We start from the raw sequence: 17,377 nt of genomic DNA on the forward strand, positions 1-17,377 counted from the left end.
ACTCACTCACTCACTCACTCACTCACTCACTCACTCACTCACTCACTCTTCTTCTTGCGGAGGATTAGCTGGAGGGGTGTGGCTCGTACTTCACTCATTCCCTCAAAGCTATCCCCCACTCCATTCTCTTCTCTTGGCCTTTCCTTGCCTCTGAGGGGGCCTCACAATGAGGAAGGCAGACCAATGTAGTAGAAAGGAGCCCAGCAGCTGACTCATTTACCCTCTCTCAGCTTCATTCTCTTCATCTGGAAAATAAGCAGGTTGGACTAAGCAATTGAAAAGCCTCTTCTATGTTGTTAATAATACCTGGTATTTGTCTACTGGGTTCCAAAGGGCTTAATCATCCCAACAGCCCTGTGAGGATTGGCCTGATGTTACAAACGGGGAGAGTGAGGCTTGGAAATGAAGTGACTTGCTTGGGTCACAAGGCTGGTAAGTGATAGAGCCAATATCTGAACCTAGGTCTCTCTGTGTTTAAAGCTCAGGCTTTCCCACTGCCCACAGCTGCAGGACACTCAGAGTAAAGCCACACTCCTCACTGTGACTCACTAGGCTCCACACAGTTGGTGCCTTGTGTCTCTTTGACCTCACCGCTGACCACTCTTCCCCTGGCTTACTCCACCCCAGCCGTACTGACCCCTCCCTGTTCCTACAACTGGCTAGGCACTTTACCACCTCAAAGCCTTTGTACTTGCTATTCTCTCTGCATGAAATATCCTTCGCCTCATTTTTATGATGTGTATTAGGCCCCAAGCCCCTTACATATGGCAGAGAAAGAAGAATAGTAGAGAGGATATGCTATTATTTTTTTCCCTTTGTTTCTCTTTCAGGTCCGATGGTGAGAATTCCAGAACTGTCAGGTCAGTACCTCCTTTCTTTAGTAGTAGTTGGGGGATGGGGCAGGGACTGGGGTGGGGGGGCTCTGGTTTGTTACTTCAGGATTCATGGGCAGGGGCTGGAGACCAACTCAAGGGGGCTCCTTCCCACTGGTATCAGGGGTGGGCACTGAGTGGAGTGGGAGGGCAGGGGTAAAATGTGGCCAGCAGTGGGAAGGGGTTGAAGACTGTTCCTCAGTCTGTCTCACCCCCTCTGACTCAGGAGCTTGGTTGAACACTGTAAGGGCTCATGGGAGATGCCCAGATGTGAGCCAATCTCTAAAGAGGTCAGTTCTGGACCTTTCCCTGCCTATTCCTCCCAGGAGAAGAGGGCACAGTAGATGCTGGGCTTCCCTGGTCCAGAGTTTACATTCTACCCTGAACTGTGCCAGTACTGAGTAGGTGGATTTGGATGGATTTTTGATAACACACATTCTAGATATTAAAAATATATGTTACAGCAACAAGTAAAAAAAATTTGCATAAGCTTCAGTAAATTTTAAGGGTATGATCAATCCGCCACTTGAGGAGGCAGGAGCAAAACTAGGGTAGAAATGGGCTATTTGTGCATTCTGCAGGGTCTTAACCCATCAGAAGCTTCAGGAAGACAGAAGTATCAAGCACGGGACTCTCTGGAAATGATGGGAGGTTTGGGGTAGAGCCCAATCAGTCTTAGCATCCGTGTAGAGGGTTATGGGATGGACCTATGAGATGAGGTAGGCAAGGCAATCCAGGGATCTAGGCATTAGGGGTATGGGATGGGTACAGTCAATCCTAGGCAGGGCTGCAACTTGTCTAGCACCTTTATGAAGAATAGAAAAAGTTACCTGTTTGAAGGGCAACCTCTCTGAATGGATCAGTTGGAAAAACGTCCCCTTTCCTCTAGTATGGAAACCCTGGTGGCGTAGTGGTTAAGTGCTATGGCTGCTAACCAAAGGGTCGGCAATTCGAATCCACCAGGCGCTCCTTGGAAACTCTATGGGGCAGTTGTACTCTGTCCTATAGGGTCGCTATGAGTCGGAATCGACTTGACAGCACTGGGTTTGGTTTGGTTTGGTTTTCCTCTAGTATGCTGCAGCCCTTCACCACAGTTCCTGGCATGGTGAGCATCACACAGGTTGGGGAGAGGGCCTCCACTTGTGCTTTCTTGCTGCGAACCCTTGTGTAGGGCACAATTTGTCCAACCATATGCAGTAGCCCATGTCCTATCATCCAGGCAGTGGATATGGGACAGGAGCAGTAAATCCCAGCATACAGACAGGGGTGTGTGATGAGACACATTCTGTTCTAGCATCCCAGGCAGGGGGGTGTGGGATGAAGGCACTAATGCCTAGGACCAATGTAGGACTATGGGATGGGAGTATGCTTAGGTACTGCATTCAGGCAGGGGCAATGTGGCAGACAGTCAGTTCCAGTGTCCAGTCAAGGAGTATATGATGAGGGATCATTTGTCCCAGCATGCAGCTCAGGAGTATGGCATAGGCACAGCCTGTCCTAGCATTTAGGAAGGCACTAATCTAGCAAAGGACATGGATCCTGCTGTCCCACTGTGGATTTGGAGAAAGGCAGCTTGGGCTGGTTTCGAGCCCATGGCTCCTCCGGGTATCCCCCGTTGCTATGCTTCCTACTTGTTGAGGAATCAGATTGAAGGTGTCTCTAGTTCTCTTCCCAGCAGGGGAGTTCCTGGAACCTATAGCTCATGGTATTTAATAATTATCATAATCATAAGTCATGTGATGATACATGTTGGGTCTTTACGATTTACAGAAATTGTCAGGGACTTTCTTTTGTTTGATCCACCTGGTGACACTGTAGGGGGAACCTGGGCTAGCCTTATCACAGTTTTATAGTTGAGGACACTGAGGCTCAGGGTAGTTAAGGGTTTTGCCTACAGCCATGCAACTAATACATGGCTGAATCAGGATTCAAACCCAGGTCTCCCTGGCACCAAGCCCAGAGCCCTGCCCACACCATCAGTGCGGGAGCTCTCAACAGCCTTGCAGGTAATAATAATCATCCTCACCTTCATCCTAATACTAGTAATAATAGCAATTACCATTTGTTCCTCACATACTAAGAACTTTGAATATGTTCTTATCGAATACTCACAGCAGCCCTATTAAGCATGGATTAGGATCCCTGATTTACAAATGAAGAAAATGAAGTTGCCTAAGGAAAGAAGAGGGTATGGGCTGTGGTGGCATCACTCCAGTTCATACCCTTGGCTGTCTGGTTCTGAAACTAGCATTTGTTTTACCTAAGACGTGCTTCCTGGCATACGTCCTAGGCCCATAGTCAAGGAGGCTATAGGGGCCTTGAAGACTCAGCAATCAGGGAAGCAAGGGTCAAGCTTGGACTGTGGAAAGGGCTTCAAACATAGCAGTTGTGGGGCCAGACCTGGCAATCATGGTGGGAAGATCCTTTAACTTGGAATCAGGGTAGGGTGGGGCCCTCTGAAAATATGCTGAAGACTCACATGTCAGTTCTTGAGTTCACTTTGGTTAGAGATCAGGGATAGATTTCCTGGAGAAGGCAATGTCTGAGCTGGGCTGTGGAGAACTGACTTTGCATAGGGAGAGCATCCCTGGAGTTAGAATCTACCTGTGCAGGAAAGTGAGAGGTGGGCTTAGGGACAGTGAGCAGTCTGTTGGGCTAAAACAGAAGATCCTGGGCAGGAAAAGAGCAAATGTTAAAGTTCAGAACACCAGCTGGGGATAGGTCACAGATACCATGTATCATCAGTGGGGAGCCAGGGAAGGCTGTGGAGGAGAGAGGAGGAGGCTCTGTGGCATAGAAAGGGCAGAAACTTAAGATCCAGGCAAATCTGAGCTCCATTTATAGCCAGATTGCTTTCTAATTATGTGACATTGAACAAATCTCTTCATCCGTTGGAGCCCTAGTTTCCTCATCTGTTAAACATTGTGTGTGTGTGTGTGTGTGTGTGTGTACGTGTGTACATGCACACATATACGCGTGTGGTGGTGGAGATGTTAGAGGATAGAAAAAAACACCAAGGAGGAGATCTAGGCCTTGGATATTATAGAAACTGAACAGCAAGGAGTGAGCAAGGTAGGTAGATTGAAAGCCACCCATGGCAGGGCCCAGGCCTGAGGGCTTCTAAGTATGGGATGCCAGAGGAAGTATGGATTCTAATTAGAGCTGAACAGCTGGTGTTGGGGGAGGGCTGTGGGCAGAGCAAAGTGTCTGGATTTCCTGTAGATCTGTGAGAGGTTGTCAAACCTAAAGGCGCCTTAAACCAAGGTCCAGAAAGGGGCTGGCCATGGCACAAGATCACAAGGGTAGTTGTCTGCAGAGGCTGCTTCCTAGTTGTGTGATCTTTGCCGAGTCACTTAACTTCTCTAATCCTTAGTTTCCTCATTGATACAATGGGGACAATAATTCGGACTTCTCTGGGTTGATGAAAGAACTTAAAGCAGGACTCAACATAAAATAGTGACTCAACAAATTGTAGTGTCCTCTGCCTTCCTCTAACCCAACCCATTGTCAAGCTGGAAACGTGGTGAAGTGTAGAACTTGAAAACAGAGAGGGGCAGGGGGGTCCTGATACAGCCCTCCACCAGAAGAGGAAGGAACTGAGGCCTAGAGAGGTATGGCTGCAGTGAGGGTCAGGCTGGAACTCAGGGGCCCTGGGGAACAGGCTGGGGTTGCTAGGCATGCAAGGATGAGAGTGGGAGGAGGTGGTCTGTTGCTAGGGAAGGAGGGAGGGGGTGGGGGAGCTGCTGACACCCGTAGAGCCAGGGACATCCCCATGGCAACAGGAGCCAATGCAGTAGAGAGGAGAAGTGGGAGGAGGAAACACTGTTGGCTCTGTTCCCAGAGGAGGCCTCCCACTCTGGGCCTCAGTGCCCCCATCTGTCCAACAGGAGTTTGGATTAGACAGCCTCTAAGATTGTTTCTTGTTTTGACCTCCTGGCAATCTGGGATGACAGAGACCTCACAGACCTTCTGTGGCCTTCCCCCACCATCCACATGTCCAGGACACTACCAGTCCCGAGCACCTCCCCAGTTGTATCCCACTCTTCCCTCCCATGCTATCTCCTGTTCAGCTCAGCTTGGTTGCCCACCCTGCCCAGCTCTCTGTTCCGACCATTTCCTTTGCCTGGATGTCACTTACTGCCTGCTGAATGATCTATGGCTCTGGGAGGTCCAACCCCAGACCTGTCCATTCTAGGAAACCATCCCTGACTGCCCTAGTCACCCTGACTACTTCCTCCCTCCCATGGTTCTCTGGCCCCAAAGGTTTGAGCTCCTCCTTCCATCCTTAGCAATCACTGCTGAAATTTATTGAGCCACTTCTAAGAGCTGGACTTTACACATGACTTTTTACAAACAGTAGGTCAAATCTTTACAGTAAATCTATCATGTCATATTGTGAGCCTCCATTTTACATATGAGATAGTCCTCTAAGAGCTTATATGACTTGTCTGAGGTCCCCCAGCTACGATATGGTAGAGCCAGGTTTGGAACTTGGCTCTGTGTAACTGCTGCTGTACCAGGCCAGAGGTGGAGGTGTTCATCATCGTCATCATTATCGTTCTTGTCATTTTGTAGATGAGGAAACTAAGGTTTAGAGAGCTAAAATAATTTGTCCTGTGGTAGAATTAGGATATGAATCCAGACCATAGGATTGATAATCAACATACTCTACTGGCTTTAACCCAATTGTATTTCAGAAGCATGTATGGAGCATTCACTATGCACCAGGCCCCATGTTGGGTGATACCGTGGAGCAGATGGAAGCATGCAAACGGGGTCCCTGCCTGTGGGAAACAGATCAGCTGGCTCTGGCAAGACCAAACAGGAGTGTGATAACGAGGTAGAATGCCAGTGTAAGGACAAGTGTCCTAGAGGAGGTAGACATGGATTCTGACAGTGGGACAGAAGAGGAGGGAGGTAGGGCGAGTTGCTGCAATTTTCCCAGAAGAGGTACCTTTCAAAGAAGCTCGAGAAGAGTAAGAAGTTCCTCTTGTCTCCTTCCTCTTTGTGATCTCCTGCCCCTACCTAGCCCAGCCCCAGGAAGTGGGTGACCCCTAAGCTGGCTGGGTGCCTGGTTGGCACCAAAATAAACTTGCCTTCTCCCTCTTCCCCTCCCCTTGCCTCTGTCCCCTCTGTCCTGGCTTAAATTAGCAGCCCTGGAGATGAGTCACTTGGCAGCTGGGGATGGAGGCTGCGCAGAGTCCAGTTAAGCCTCAACTCCTGCCCTGAGCCATATGGACAGTGCCACTGTGTTCATACATGTGGATGTGTGTTAGTACATGTCAGTGAGGCTCCATATCAGTGTGGTGTGAAAGTGCAAGGGCAGCGTTGCATGTGGCGTGTGTCCATGTATGTTGGGGATCTGGATAAGCATATCTGGTTGCTGCTGCATTTATTGCTGTGTGTCACTAGATGCCAGTGCACATGAGTGTGTGGCTGTAGCGTGTGTCTGTAGTAGCAAGTATCAGCAAATGAGGGAGGTTTAGGGTGAACAAACACAAACGCTGTATAATTGCATTCACCCCTCCCTACATAAAGTGCTCTGTGTGTGTTTTTGCTTATGCAAGCCATGTGCTTATATTCCCAATTTTCACTTGTCTTTTTTTTTTTAGTCTGGGTACATTTTGTTGCAAGGAACAGAAACCCACTCAAACCAACTTGAGAATAAGGGGAGGGGGCTGAGAAACTACTATGAGGCTACATATCACAGAATCTAAGAACAGAAAATGAAGTACGGCCAGGCCTCATGCCAACTGGAAGTGGGACTAGGAAGTCGGGAAGCAGGGTCACTCTCTCACTCCCTCTGCATTTCCTGGGCCCATGTCTCATCTCTTGCCATCTCTCATGGCTTGCCTGGTCTCTTTTTTACTCACTCCTCTCTCTGAACTCTCTTCCTCTGCTTTCACACGGCCTAACAATGCCACCAACCTAGAAATTCTGTGTCCTTCCAGCTTCAGGATCTACCCCACATGACTGCAGTGCCTGCGTCCAGCTTGGTATTCACAGGGCAGCAAAGGGCTGTAGGTGGGAGTAGATTCTCTTAGAAGTGGGCAAGGGTAGAGAGGTAACATACTTGGTGTTCCTTCGACAGTGAGCGCGTGATTTTTGTGTACACAAGTAAGGTCAGAGCCTGGGGGGAGTAGTCTGTGCAGAGGTCCACGGTTGTAAGGTTGCCCATCCATTAAGTTTTTTTGTTCCTAGTCTATTGCAAGTAGACCTTTGCTCACTATGCCTCTCAAGTTCCATGTTCTTACATAAAAACACATGATTTTATCTAAAAAGTTCCCCTTATTTTATGCCAAAATGCCTTTTAAATGCATGGTGAATATTATCATTGCTACCAGTTTGTGGTAATTTTCACAGCCTCAGAACAACTAGCATAATGCTACTGATGTTACACCTTCTACCACCTTCTTGGTTGCTTCAGGAATTTTTACATTTTATTAGTGCAGTGACTGAATTCATAGTTATCTGCAATATATAATTACAAGTATACATTATCAATATTATCAGCTTGATGCTTGAGCTTACTTTTCCATTAATACAAACCCTGCAGTTTTTACATGAATTACAGAGGGAATTAATGACCCCTTAGACAAGTTTTTCACCTATAAGTAAAGAGTCTGGAATCAGTTGTGCCTGTAATGATCATTCTCCAGATCCAGGAACAACGCCCACAGCTCTAGCCTCAAATCCTCTGACTTAGACTAGAGTATCTCCACCACCTGCTCTGGGGCCTCCTGTTTCTGGCCTGGCTCATAAAAAAAAAAATAGGAGGTATTAGTGTTATTTTTTAATAAAAATAATGTTTTTATTATTATTATTAAAGCCTTCTTCTAATATAAATGGTAAACCTGAGTAGGAAAGATTATCCCAGGCTCAGAACAGAGTCTTTTTCAACTCTTCCCCCCATTTTTTATTCTTCCAAATATTAATAATTGCTTTGATTCAGAAACCCTGGTGGCATAGTATTTAAGTGCTATGGCTGCTAACCAAAAGGTTGGCAGTTCAAATCCACCAGGCACTCCTTGGAAACTCTATGGGGCAGTTCTAGTCAGAACCGACTCGATTGCAATGGGTTTGGTTTTTTTTTTGGTTTGATTCAGAAAGTGCCTACTATGTATCAAGTATTGTTATGGAGCACTTGACAAACATTATCTTTAGTTCTCATAAAAAAAAAATCTCATGGCCACCCCATTTTACAGGTGGGGGAAACTGAAACCTAGAGAGGTAAAGTGACTTGCCCAAAGTCATCCATCCATCCATCCACTCATTCATTCAAGGACAGTTTATTAAGTACCTACAATGTACCAGACACTGTGCTAAGTGCTCTTGAATAATAGTGATGGGCCTCACTCTGATGAAACTCACCGTCTGGTAGGGAACAGACAAGGAAACAGACAATTAAGATAATTATAGGCGAAGTATAGGGAGCTATGGGAGCACCTTGGAAGTATACTTAATCCAGCCTGAAGGTCAGGGAAGCTTCTCCAAGCTGACATCTAAGCTGAGACCTGAGGGATGAGTAGAAGTTAGCCAGGCAAGGGGTGGGGATAGAGTGAAGTAAAGTGGGGAGTGTTACAGGTGGATCAAAAAACGTGTGCCAGAGTTGTAGGAGACGATGTTTGGTACTCACATTTGTGGAGAACTAAAGCTGTATCGTCATTGAGACCAGGGTATCATGAGATATGGTCGGGAAGAGGAGAAGAATGTAAATTGAGAGGGTAGACCTGGAGCCCTGATCAGTTAGACCCAGAGCTGAGGAGCTGCAGGACCCAGGAGTAGAGTTTCCATGCTTCCTGGGCTCCTGGAGACATTTACTTCTTGCCTGGCCCTGAGCCCATTCTGGCCAGCATCTTGCCCAGGATTCCAGGGGCCACAGTGCCCTCTAGTGTCCATCAGTACATATTTCAGCCTTCACCTCAGTAGATTGTCTCCCACCATTTACTGACATGTGTGACTAGATGCTCTGTACTGGATGCTAGGGACACTGAGATGAATAAGACAGGGCCCTTATCCTCAGAGAGCTCACATCCAAGAAAAGGCAACAAGCATGTGAACAGTGTGAACAATGCTGGATGCAAGGAGCACAGGGTGAACAGGACACCAGGGAGGTGGCCCAGCCAACTTAGCAGGAGTCAGGGCAGACTCTCAAAGGGCACAACCCCTGAGCTGCTTTTGAAGAAGGGGGAGCTAGTCAGGTGGGGAGGTGGGGGCAGGAGCTGTGGGGAAGGGTCTTTTGAGCAGAGGGACAGCACATGCAAAGATGAGGCATGGAGCCGTAGCGTGTGGCTGAGAATTGCAAGTCCTTCTGTCTGGGTGAAGCACAGGTTGAAGATGGGAGGAGGACTGAGACCAGCTGGCGGTGGGGGCAGGAGTTAGCTCACAGAAGGTTCTAGGATGCCTGTCACTAGGTCATAAAAACAGAGCAACAACAACTGGTTGCCATCGAGTTGATTCTGACTCATAGCAACCCTATAGGACAGAGTAGAATTGCCCCATAGGGTTTCCAAGGAGCAGCTGATGGATTCAAACTGCCATAGCTCTTAACCACTGCACCACCAAGTCTCCACTAGTTCTGAGTAGGCACTTAATGAAAGGAATCATATAAGGCGCTTCCTGACCCCTTTGGAGTCACAAACCCATGAGGATCTGATGCAAGCTGGAGATGTTTTCCTCAGAAACGTGCTCTTACTAATATTTTTCATACTATTTCAGGGGGCTTCAGAGACACTCTCCCCCTGTGCCTCTCCATGAACCACAGGCTTCCAATTTACTATTAGTATGAATACTGAAACCCTTATCATGGCCTCTAAGGCTGTGCATGATCAGTCCCCTTGCCTACTTCTCCAGTCTCTCCTCTCCCTTGTGCTTTGTTCACTCTGCCACATTGGCCTCTTTTCAGTTCCTGGAAATACCACCTCAGGTCCTTTACCCAAGCTGTGTTCTCTGCCTGGAATGCTCTCCCCCTACTACCTCTACTTTTTGCTTAGTTTAATTTCATTCATCCTCACTCCATGAGAGCAGGACATTGTCTACCCTTAGTACACGGCACCTGGTACAATGCCTGGTATACAGATTTGTTGAGTAAGTGAATGAAGGACCCACCAGTGCCCTGTGGCTGTATTAGGCTCCTCATCCTTACCTTATTTTTTGCCAATAATGTACCCACGTAAATAATGCACCCACCCATATAATGCACATAGCACACTTAGGAAAATAACAGTTGGCAAAAAACGTATAAGATGTGCATTATTTGCGTAAAAATGCAGCAATTCCTTCTTCCTTTCAGCCCCTGGTGGGTTATCCCATGAGTCTACCCCACATGCTAAGACATGTTTGAATTCCAAGAGTGGCCCCAGATTAAGGATTTTTTTTCCTAAAAGTCTTCCTATCATTGAAACAAACAGGCTAACCATGTGCCTACCCTTGCTTCCCAGGCTGAGACTCTTCATCACGTACACAGTTGTCTCATTGAATCCTTACAAGAACCTGTGAGGTAGGAATTGCTGCTCCTCTTTTAGAGACGAACAAACTGAGCCTAGGAGTGGTAAAGCAATGTGCCCAGGGTTACACAGCAATACCAGGCACTAAAGTTTAGGCTCTTTGCCTCACCAGAGAGGGGCAGGACTTCCCCAAGCTCACATAGCATCAGCCTTAGAGCCAGGACTAGAATCTCTGTCTCTAGACTCCTACCCCAGTCCAAGAGGAAGGTCTGAGCCAGAGTTATGGCTTAGAGAGCACTAACTGCAGATGGGCACAAGGTGAAACTTCTGTAGGAGCTAGGGGAGTTGCTCAAAGAGAGTAGAAAAAGCAGGCACTAAGGCCAGAGCCCTGAGGAGCATGGCTTTAGGATGTGGGCAGAGGGAGAGGAGGCCACAAAGGGCCCACTGCAGTGGTCTGGAGGGCTGTCTCTCTTAGCAGCTTTGGCTTTCTTGAGAGGAATCAGTTGCCCCAGCAGGGAGGCAGGAAGGGTAGCCTATTGCCTGTCAGCTCCTATTCCTTCTAGATCAGTGCCCCCCTGACCCCTCCCAGGGCCGCCTTCTGCTCAGGACAGTCAGGGGCCTGGGCTCTGGAACTGTGAAAGGACAGGCGCTATCTGAGCTGGATCTGTGGTACTCTTCAGAAACCCCACATCCTTCAAATCCTCAAAATTCTCTTCTTTCTCCAGCCTTACCAATATTGAGGAGGGGGAGACTTCTATGGTAGGTGGAAAGTCAGGGCACCTGGATTCTAGTTTGACTTGTTATACGAACTTAAAATAAGACTTTTCCCCTCTCCAGGCCTCAATTTCCCCATCTGTCAAAACAGGCTGTATAATTTCCTTGGAAGAACAGCCTTATGATTGTGAGTGTTGCCTCTTCTGCCTGTGCTTTTCTCTTCAGGGAGAGGCAGTCCAGAAAACAATATAGGAGAGAGTGAGAGCTTATTGCAGTGGTAAAGACTATTGGCCAGGGCCCCATCTTGATATCCTAAAATGGGTGATTTGAATTTTACCTGACATGGGGCCTTCCAGAACAACTCCCCAACATAGTCTTGTTAACTATGCTGAAAACGAGGATGTTTGTGAAAAGCTTCTATTGAAATGCTGCAAAGCAGCGATATGGCAGAAGGGACAGAGTCCAGATTTTGGAATGGTCAAACCAGGCCTTAATCTTGGGGTTCTGCCACTTACTACCTATATTAAAAGAAGAAGAAAAAAATATTACCTATGCCAAATTACTTATCCTCTCTCCATCTCAATTTTCTCTTCAGGAGAGTAGGGCTAGCCACATATACTTGCCAGGGTGGTTGGGAAGATTCCAGTGGAGGTGCACATAGGGAACCTGGCGTGGTGTCTGATCCAGAAGAGTAACTGCAAGCTCGCAAATCTTCCTTTTACTATGAGTTCCCAGCCCTCCTAGTAGGGCAGGGGAAGGAGCAAAGTTTCTAGTTGCAGTCTGGCCTGCAGCCCAGCTGGACTGGCCCCGCCTCCTTGGTTCCTCCTTCTAGGGAAGGGCTAGGGAAGAGGGGATGGTGACATGGCAGAGCCACTGGGCAGGCCAAGGGGCCTGCCCTCAGGACAGGTCCAGACTCATGGAGCCCTCCAGGAGAAGCAGCAGGTAGGAACCAGGGCCCCAGCAGCCTGACCCCTCCCTCCCTGCCCAGGCCTGGACCCAGTCCCTGGGCTGCTGATTCAGCAGCCTCCTGGCTTCCTGGTTCCTGGCTCCCCTCTTGGACTCTTAGAGGCCTTTGGCTTTAGAGGAGGGAGCCAGCTTGAGCAAGTGAGCTCATGGGCATCTGGGTGCCCAGCTCTATAAGGACGCTGGAGCCCTAAGCAGCGCAATCTGTGGCCTGTGAGGGGTGTGACTGACAGCTGTCCTGGTGTGCCAGCCTGGCCCAGCACTGCAGGGCTACCAGCTTGCTTGCAGCTGCTGAGATTTCCTGATACCAACATTCCAGAAGCCTAAGAATATCTGAGTCTTAGATATTTGAGATAGCAAGTAAAGGAGTTGGGCTGGTGACTTACACATAAACGGCATTTGAGACAAGTCACTCTGATGATAATTATCCCAGAATTGCTGGTGAGAAGAGGCTCAGATTTAGAGGTTCTCTGGAAGGGTCTAGGATTTGGGCATCCTCAAGTTTGCAGTGAGTGAAATAGTGGTCAGCTGGCCTGACCTACAGCCACATCTCCTGGCCTTTACTTGGACTCTTGCATGGCCAAGTTCTGACTGGTATCTGCCTTCAGGGGCTTGTGGGGGACAGGTACTGGCTGGGCTGGAAGGGCCAGCTCCACTTCCGGTTTGTCCAGCGTGACCTCAGCATCTGCCCTGTGCGGGGTAGGGCAGGAACCAGGCCCTCAGCCTCACTATCCCACTGTTCCTCCTTCTTTCCCTCTCTTTCCTGTTCTTTGAACTTTAATCAGGGGAAGTAGGAGGCAGAGGAGCCTTTGGATCCTGCTCTGGGGGGTAGGGGCACAGCACTGGGGGTGGAGTGTGGGCCCTCCCCTGGGTTGGGGGTATAGCTCTGGCCTGTGAAGCAAAGACTGCTGCTGGAACCACCCCATCCTCTGCTCTGCTGGGCCCCACCCGTCCACTCACCCCTGAGTCCCATTCTGTCACCAAGACCACTGAGGCCTTGTCGGCTCTCCTCCGCCATCGCCTTCCTCTGCTCTGGCACTCTGCCTCTCCCTGTCTTCTCTCTGTGTCTTTTGTCTCACCCTTTCTCTGTTTTCCTCTTTCTCTGTCTTTCTCTCCTTTTCCTTTTCACTCTTCCTTGTCTGTTTCGGTTTCTCTCTGTTTCTCTGCCTCTCCTCCTTCAGTGTGTCCTCTACCTCCCTGCCGTGTGTTCTTCTCCCTCTTTTGTCCCAGAGCCTTTACTCTCTTTACCCTCCCTCCCTTCCTGTGAGGGGTTCTCTACAAGAGGGAGCCCCCCTCCATTCCAACACATATCTTTTCTTTTTCTCTTTCATCCCCCTTCCCTTCCTCTTTTCCCTTCCCATGTGGCGTCTGGTGTGAGGAGGGCTCCCTTCCCCCTCCTCTGCTGTGGTGTCCCAATGTCTCCGTGGCTGAGGTCCCCACGGAGTCACCTGGAACACAGGAGGCCCAGCCCGGCTCTTTCATTTCTGCTGCCCCTTGTTGTCATTGTGTTCTGTTTGTGGTTCAAGTGCCGTCCTCTCTTTCTTGACTTTGTGGTTTTTTTTCTTTTTTCTTCCTTCCTTCCTCCCTCCGGCCCTCCCTCCCTTCCTTCCTCCTGCCTGCCTGCCTTCTTCCCTCCCTTCTTTTCATTTTCTGTCCCTCCCTCCCTCCCACCCCTCATTTTCCATTCCCTTTCCTCCACTGCCCATTCCTCCCAGTCTCCCCTTCCCCCCCCTACTTACTCTCACCTCCTTGTCCCCATTTCCCACCCTGCCTATCCCCTCCTTCCCTGTCTCTCTCTCTGTCTCTCTCTCTCTCTGTCTCTCACTGTCTCTCAGGTCCACAGCGTCTCATACTCTACACCAGTATTGCTGTCCTACTCAGGTCCTTGACTCCATGAAGCTTACCCCCTCAGGCAGGCTGGCAGAGAGCAGGTAAGAGCTAGACCCATTCCTCCCCCAATCCCTCACCCTCCCAGTCAAATATGCAATATTGTTGCCAGCCCCTCTCCTTCTTCTCCCTCTAGCCTCTGTCATGATTGTGAAATGGGTGTCTGAGTGTATGAGGAGGGTGACTGAGGGATCAGATCAGGACACTTAAAGAGGACATTTGGAATCTATTTGTAATTTGTCTTTTAAAAAATCCTTCCCTTGATACTTGCCTCAAAAGGCAGGAGTGGTTGGTAGGTTAGGACTCTATCAGGAGGAGAGAGGAACTGTGGTCAGGATAGGCTTTCTAGAATATGTGACTTTTGAGCTGTTTTGAAGAATGAGTAGGAATTTGCCGGTTGGATAGGATGGGGAAGGGTGTTTAGGCAGAGGGAACAATTTGCCCACACCTTTGGAGAACAATATGATTTCCAAGTTAATTAGAAAACGTATTTTATAATTTCTAATTATAATACAATAAAATTAAATAGTAACAACAACAAAAAAAGTCTAGTGCCCCCCCACACACACCATTTGGAAGTTTAAAAATAATTGTGTTAAAGAGGAAATAAGAATGTAATTTATGGACTATTTAGAACAAATGACAATGAGAATACTACATATCAGAACCTATGGGATGTGGCCATGGGGGTTCCCCAAGGAAATTTTGTAGTTTTAAATGCTTTTCTTAGAGAACAAGACAGATTAAATTAAATGAACTAATTATTTCACTCAAGAAGCTAGAAAAAGAGCAACGAAAAGAAAGTAGAATAAAGTAATTACTGTATGATCTCTGAAGAGAAACCAGAGTATAAGTGTGATTACTATAGATAAAACCAGAGAATTAATGAAATAGAAAACAAAAATTTGATAAACTAAGAGATGGTTTTTAAAAAAGACCAGTAAATTAGATAGATTGTCCTCTGGCAGATATGACTGAGAAAAATGCAAGAAAATGCAAATAAAATAATACAGGAAGAAGAGAATTTAACCATAGATACTGAGGAGATGAAAAAAAGTCATAAGAAAATGCTTTGTATCCTTTTATACCAATGTGAAAATCTAGATGAAATGGGTGGTTTTCTAGGACATGGAAATGGGTGGTTTTCTAGGACATGTCAATAATCAAAATTGACATAAGGAGTGGCAGAAAAACTGAATAGATCAATAAGCATAGAAGAATTGAGAAGATGGTTAAATTTTTCTTCTAAGAAATCGCACCAGGCCCACTAGGTACTATGGAATTTCTGGCCACATATTACTAGTACAGCAACAAATATTTTAAATAAAAAATTAGCAAACTGAATCCATTAGTGTGTTAAAAGATTAATATATCAGGACAAATTAGGGTATGTCACAGGAGTGCAGGGATTGATCAATGTTAGTAAATCTGTTATTGTAATGTATTATATTAAAGAAAAAAGATCATATAAGCATCTCAATTGTTGTTATTGGGTGCTGTCGAGTCAATTCCAACACATAGCAGTATCCCATGTGATGGAGTAGAACTGCCCCATACGATTTTCTTGGCTGTAATCCTTATGGAAGCAGATCACCAGGTCTTTCTCCCGCAGAGCTGCTGAATGGGTTGGAACCACCAACCTTTCAATTAGCAGCCAAGTGCTTAACCGTTGCACCACCAGGGCTCTGTAACCATCTCAATAAAAAAAACAATAGATGCTTAAAAATTATTTGATAAAATGACACATCCATTCCTGATTTTAGAAGACACTCTTAGTAAGTTGGGATAATTTGTTACGCAGCAATAAATAACTAATACAGTAAGTTAAGAATTAACAAAAACTTCCTAATTTGGTAGAAAAAAATTTATTAGAAACAAAGACAGTCATCAAATGTAACAGTGAAGCACTAAGTAAATTTTCATTAAACTCAGGAACAAATGATAAAACAGATGGCACAACTTTGCTTGCTGTAAGTGAAAACGTTAAGAACTTACTGATGAAAGTAAAAGACTGCAGCCTTCAGTATGGATTACATCTGAACATAAAGAAAACAAAAATCCTTACAATTGGACCAATAAAAAATATCATGATAAATGGCTGAGAAATTGAAGTGGAATGAATTGGATTTCATTCTTCTTCGATAAACAATCAATGCCCACGGAAGCAGCAGTCAAGAAATCCAACCACGTATTGCACTGGGCAAAGCTGCTGCAAAAGACCTCTTTAAAGTGTTAAAAAGCATAGATGTCACTTTGAGGACTAAGGTGTGTCTGACCCAAGCCATGGTATTTTCAGTGGCCTCATATGCGTGCAAAAGCTGGGCAGTAAAAAAAGAAGACTGAAAAAGAATTGACGCATTCGAATTGTGGTAGGAGCAAAGAATCTTGACTATACCATGGACTGCCAGAATGAACAAATATGTCCTGAAGGAAGTACAGCCAGGATGCTCCTTAGAACTGAGGATGTGAGACTTTGTCTTGCTTACTTTGAACATGTCATGAGGAGAGACCAATCACTGGAGAAAGACTTCATGGTTAGTGGAGAGTCAGCAAAAGAAGAGGGATATTCTCAGTGAGATGGATTGACCTAGTGGCAGCAACAATGCACTCAAACATAGCAACGATTTTGAAGATAGTTCAGGACCAAGAAACATTCTGTTCTGTTATACATAAGGTCACTATGAATTGGAGCCGAGTTGACGGCAGCTAATGACAACAACACGGACCAAGTAAGAATTACTGTTATTGGCCAATATTTTTTCTGGAGATTTGAACCAATCGGATTAAAAAAAGAAGTGGTAGAAGGATTAGAAAAAAAGTGTCAGAATTAGCATTATTTGAAGATGAAAAGTGTCAGAATTAGCATTATTTGGGGATGATATGGTTGTCTTTTTAGACAATCAAAGAGAATGAAATGAAAAATCATTAGAACTAATAAGACAATTCAGTGAGATGAGTAGATATAAGGTAAATGTACACCCAAATCATTAGCTTCTCTGAATATAAGCAGTAACTGGTTAGAAGGCATAACAGAAAAAAAGATCCCATTCACAATAGCAAAAAAATTATAAAATTCCTAGGAATTTACAAGAAATGTGAAATACTTCTTTGCAGAAAATTATTTTATTGAAGGCTGTAAGAAGACTTGAATAAATCAAAAGTCATATCCTATTCCTGGATGCGAAGACCCAATATGGTAAAAATTACAGTTCTTCCCAATTTGGTCACAGGTTCAATGTATTTCTCACGAAAATTTCAATGGTATTTTCTTTGGGAGTTGGGCAATTGGATTCTAAAGTTCATTTGGAAGAGTAAGTAAATGGAACTGAAACAACTAGAACAGAAATAATGTGAATGTTGACACAATGTGAAGAATGTAACCAATGTCACTGATCATTATGTCTAGAAACTGGAATGGGAGCAGGTTTTGCTGTGTATATTTTCACCAAAAATTAAAAAAGAAAAAGCCTAGAAGTAATAAAGAGTAGAAATTTT

The 17,377-nt window shown here is 46.2% G+C and overlaps 1 protein-coding gene across 4 annotated transcripts in view; it reads left to right on the forward strand.

Moving 5' to 3' along the window:
• IQSEC2 (IQ motif and Sec7 domain ArfGEF 2) overlaps positions 1-17,377 on the forward strand; it is an 84,146-nt gene that overhangs the window by 27,266 nt on the left and 39,503 nt on the right. For 2 of the 4 annotated variants that reach the window (XM_049872579.1, XM_049872582.1), the window contains exon 2: positions 831-860. In XM_049872579.1, the coding sequence (XP_049728536.1) occupies positions 831-860 (30 nt within the window). Of the gene's footprint in view, positions 1-830; positions 861-5,569; positions 5,713-9,559; positions 11,975-13,830; positions 13,927-17,377 lie in introns of those variants that run through there. The other 2 variants (XM_049872581.1, XM_049872580.1) reach the window with 2 other exon arrangements.

This window comes from Elephas maximus, chromosome X (genome assembly GCF_024166365.1).
Source record: "Elephas maximus indicus isolate mEleMax1 chromosome X, mEleMax1 primary haplotype, whole genome shotgun sequence".
NCBI lineage: Eukaryota > Metazoa > Chordata > Mammalia > Proboscidea > Elephantidae > Elephas > Elephas maximus.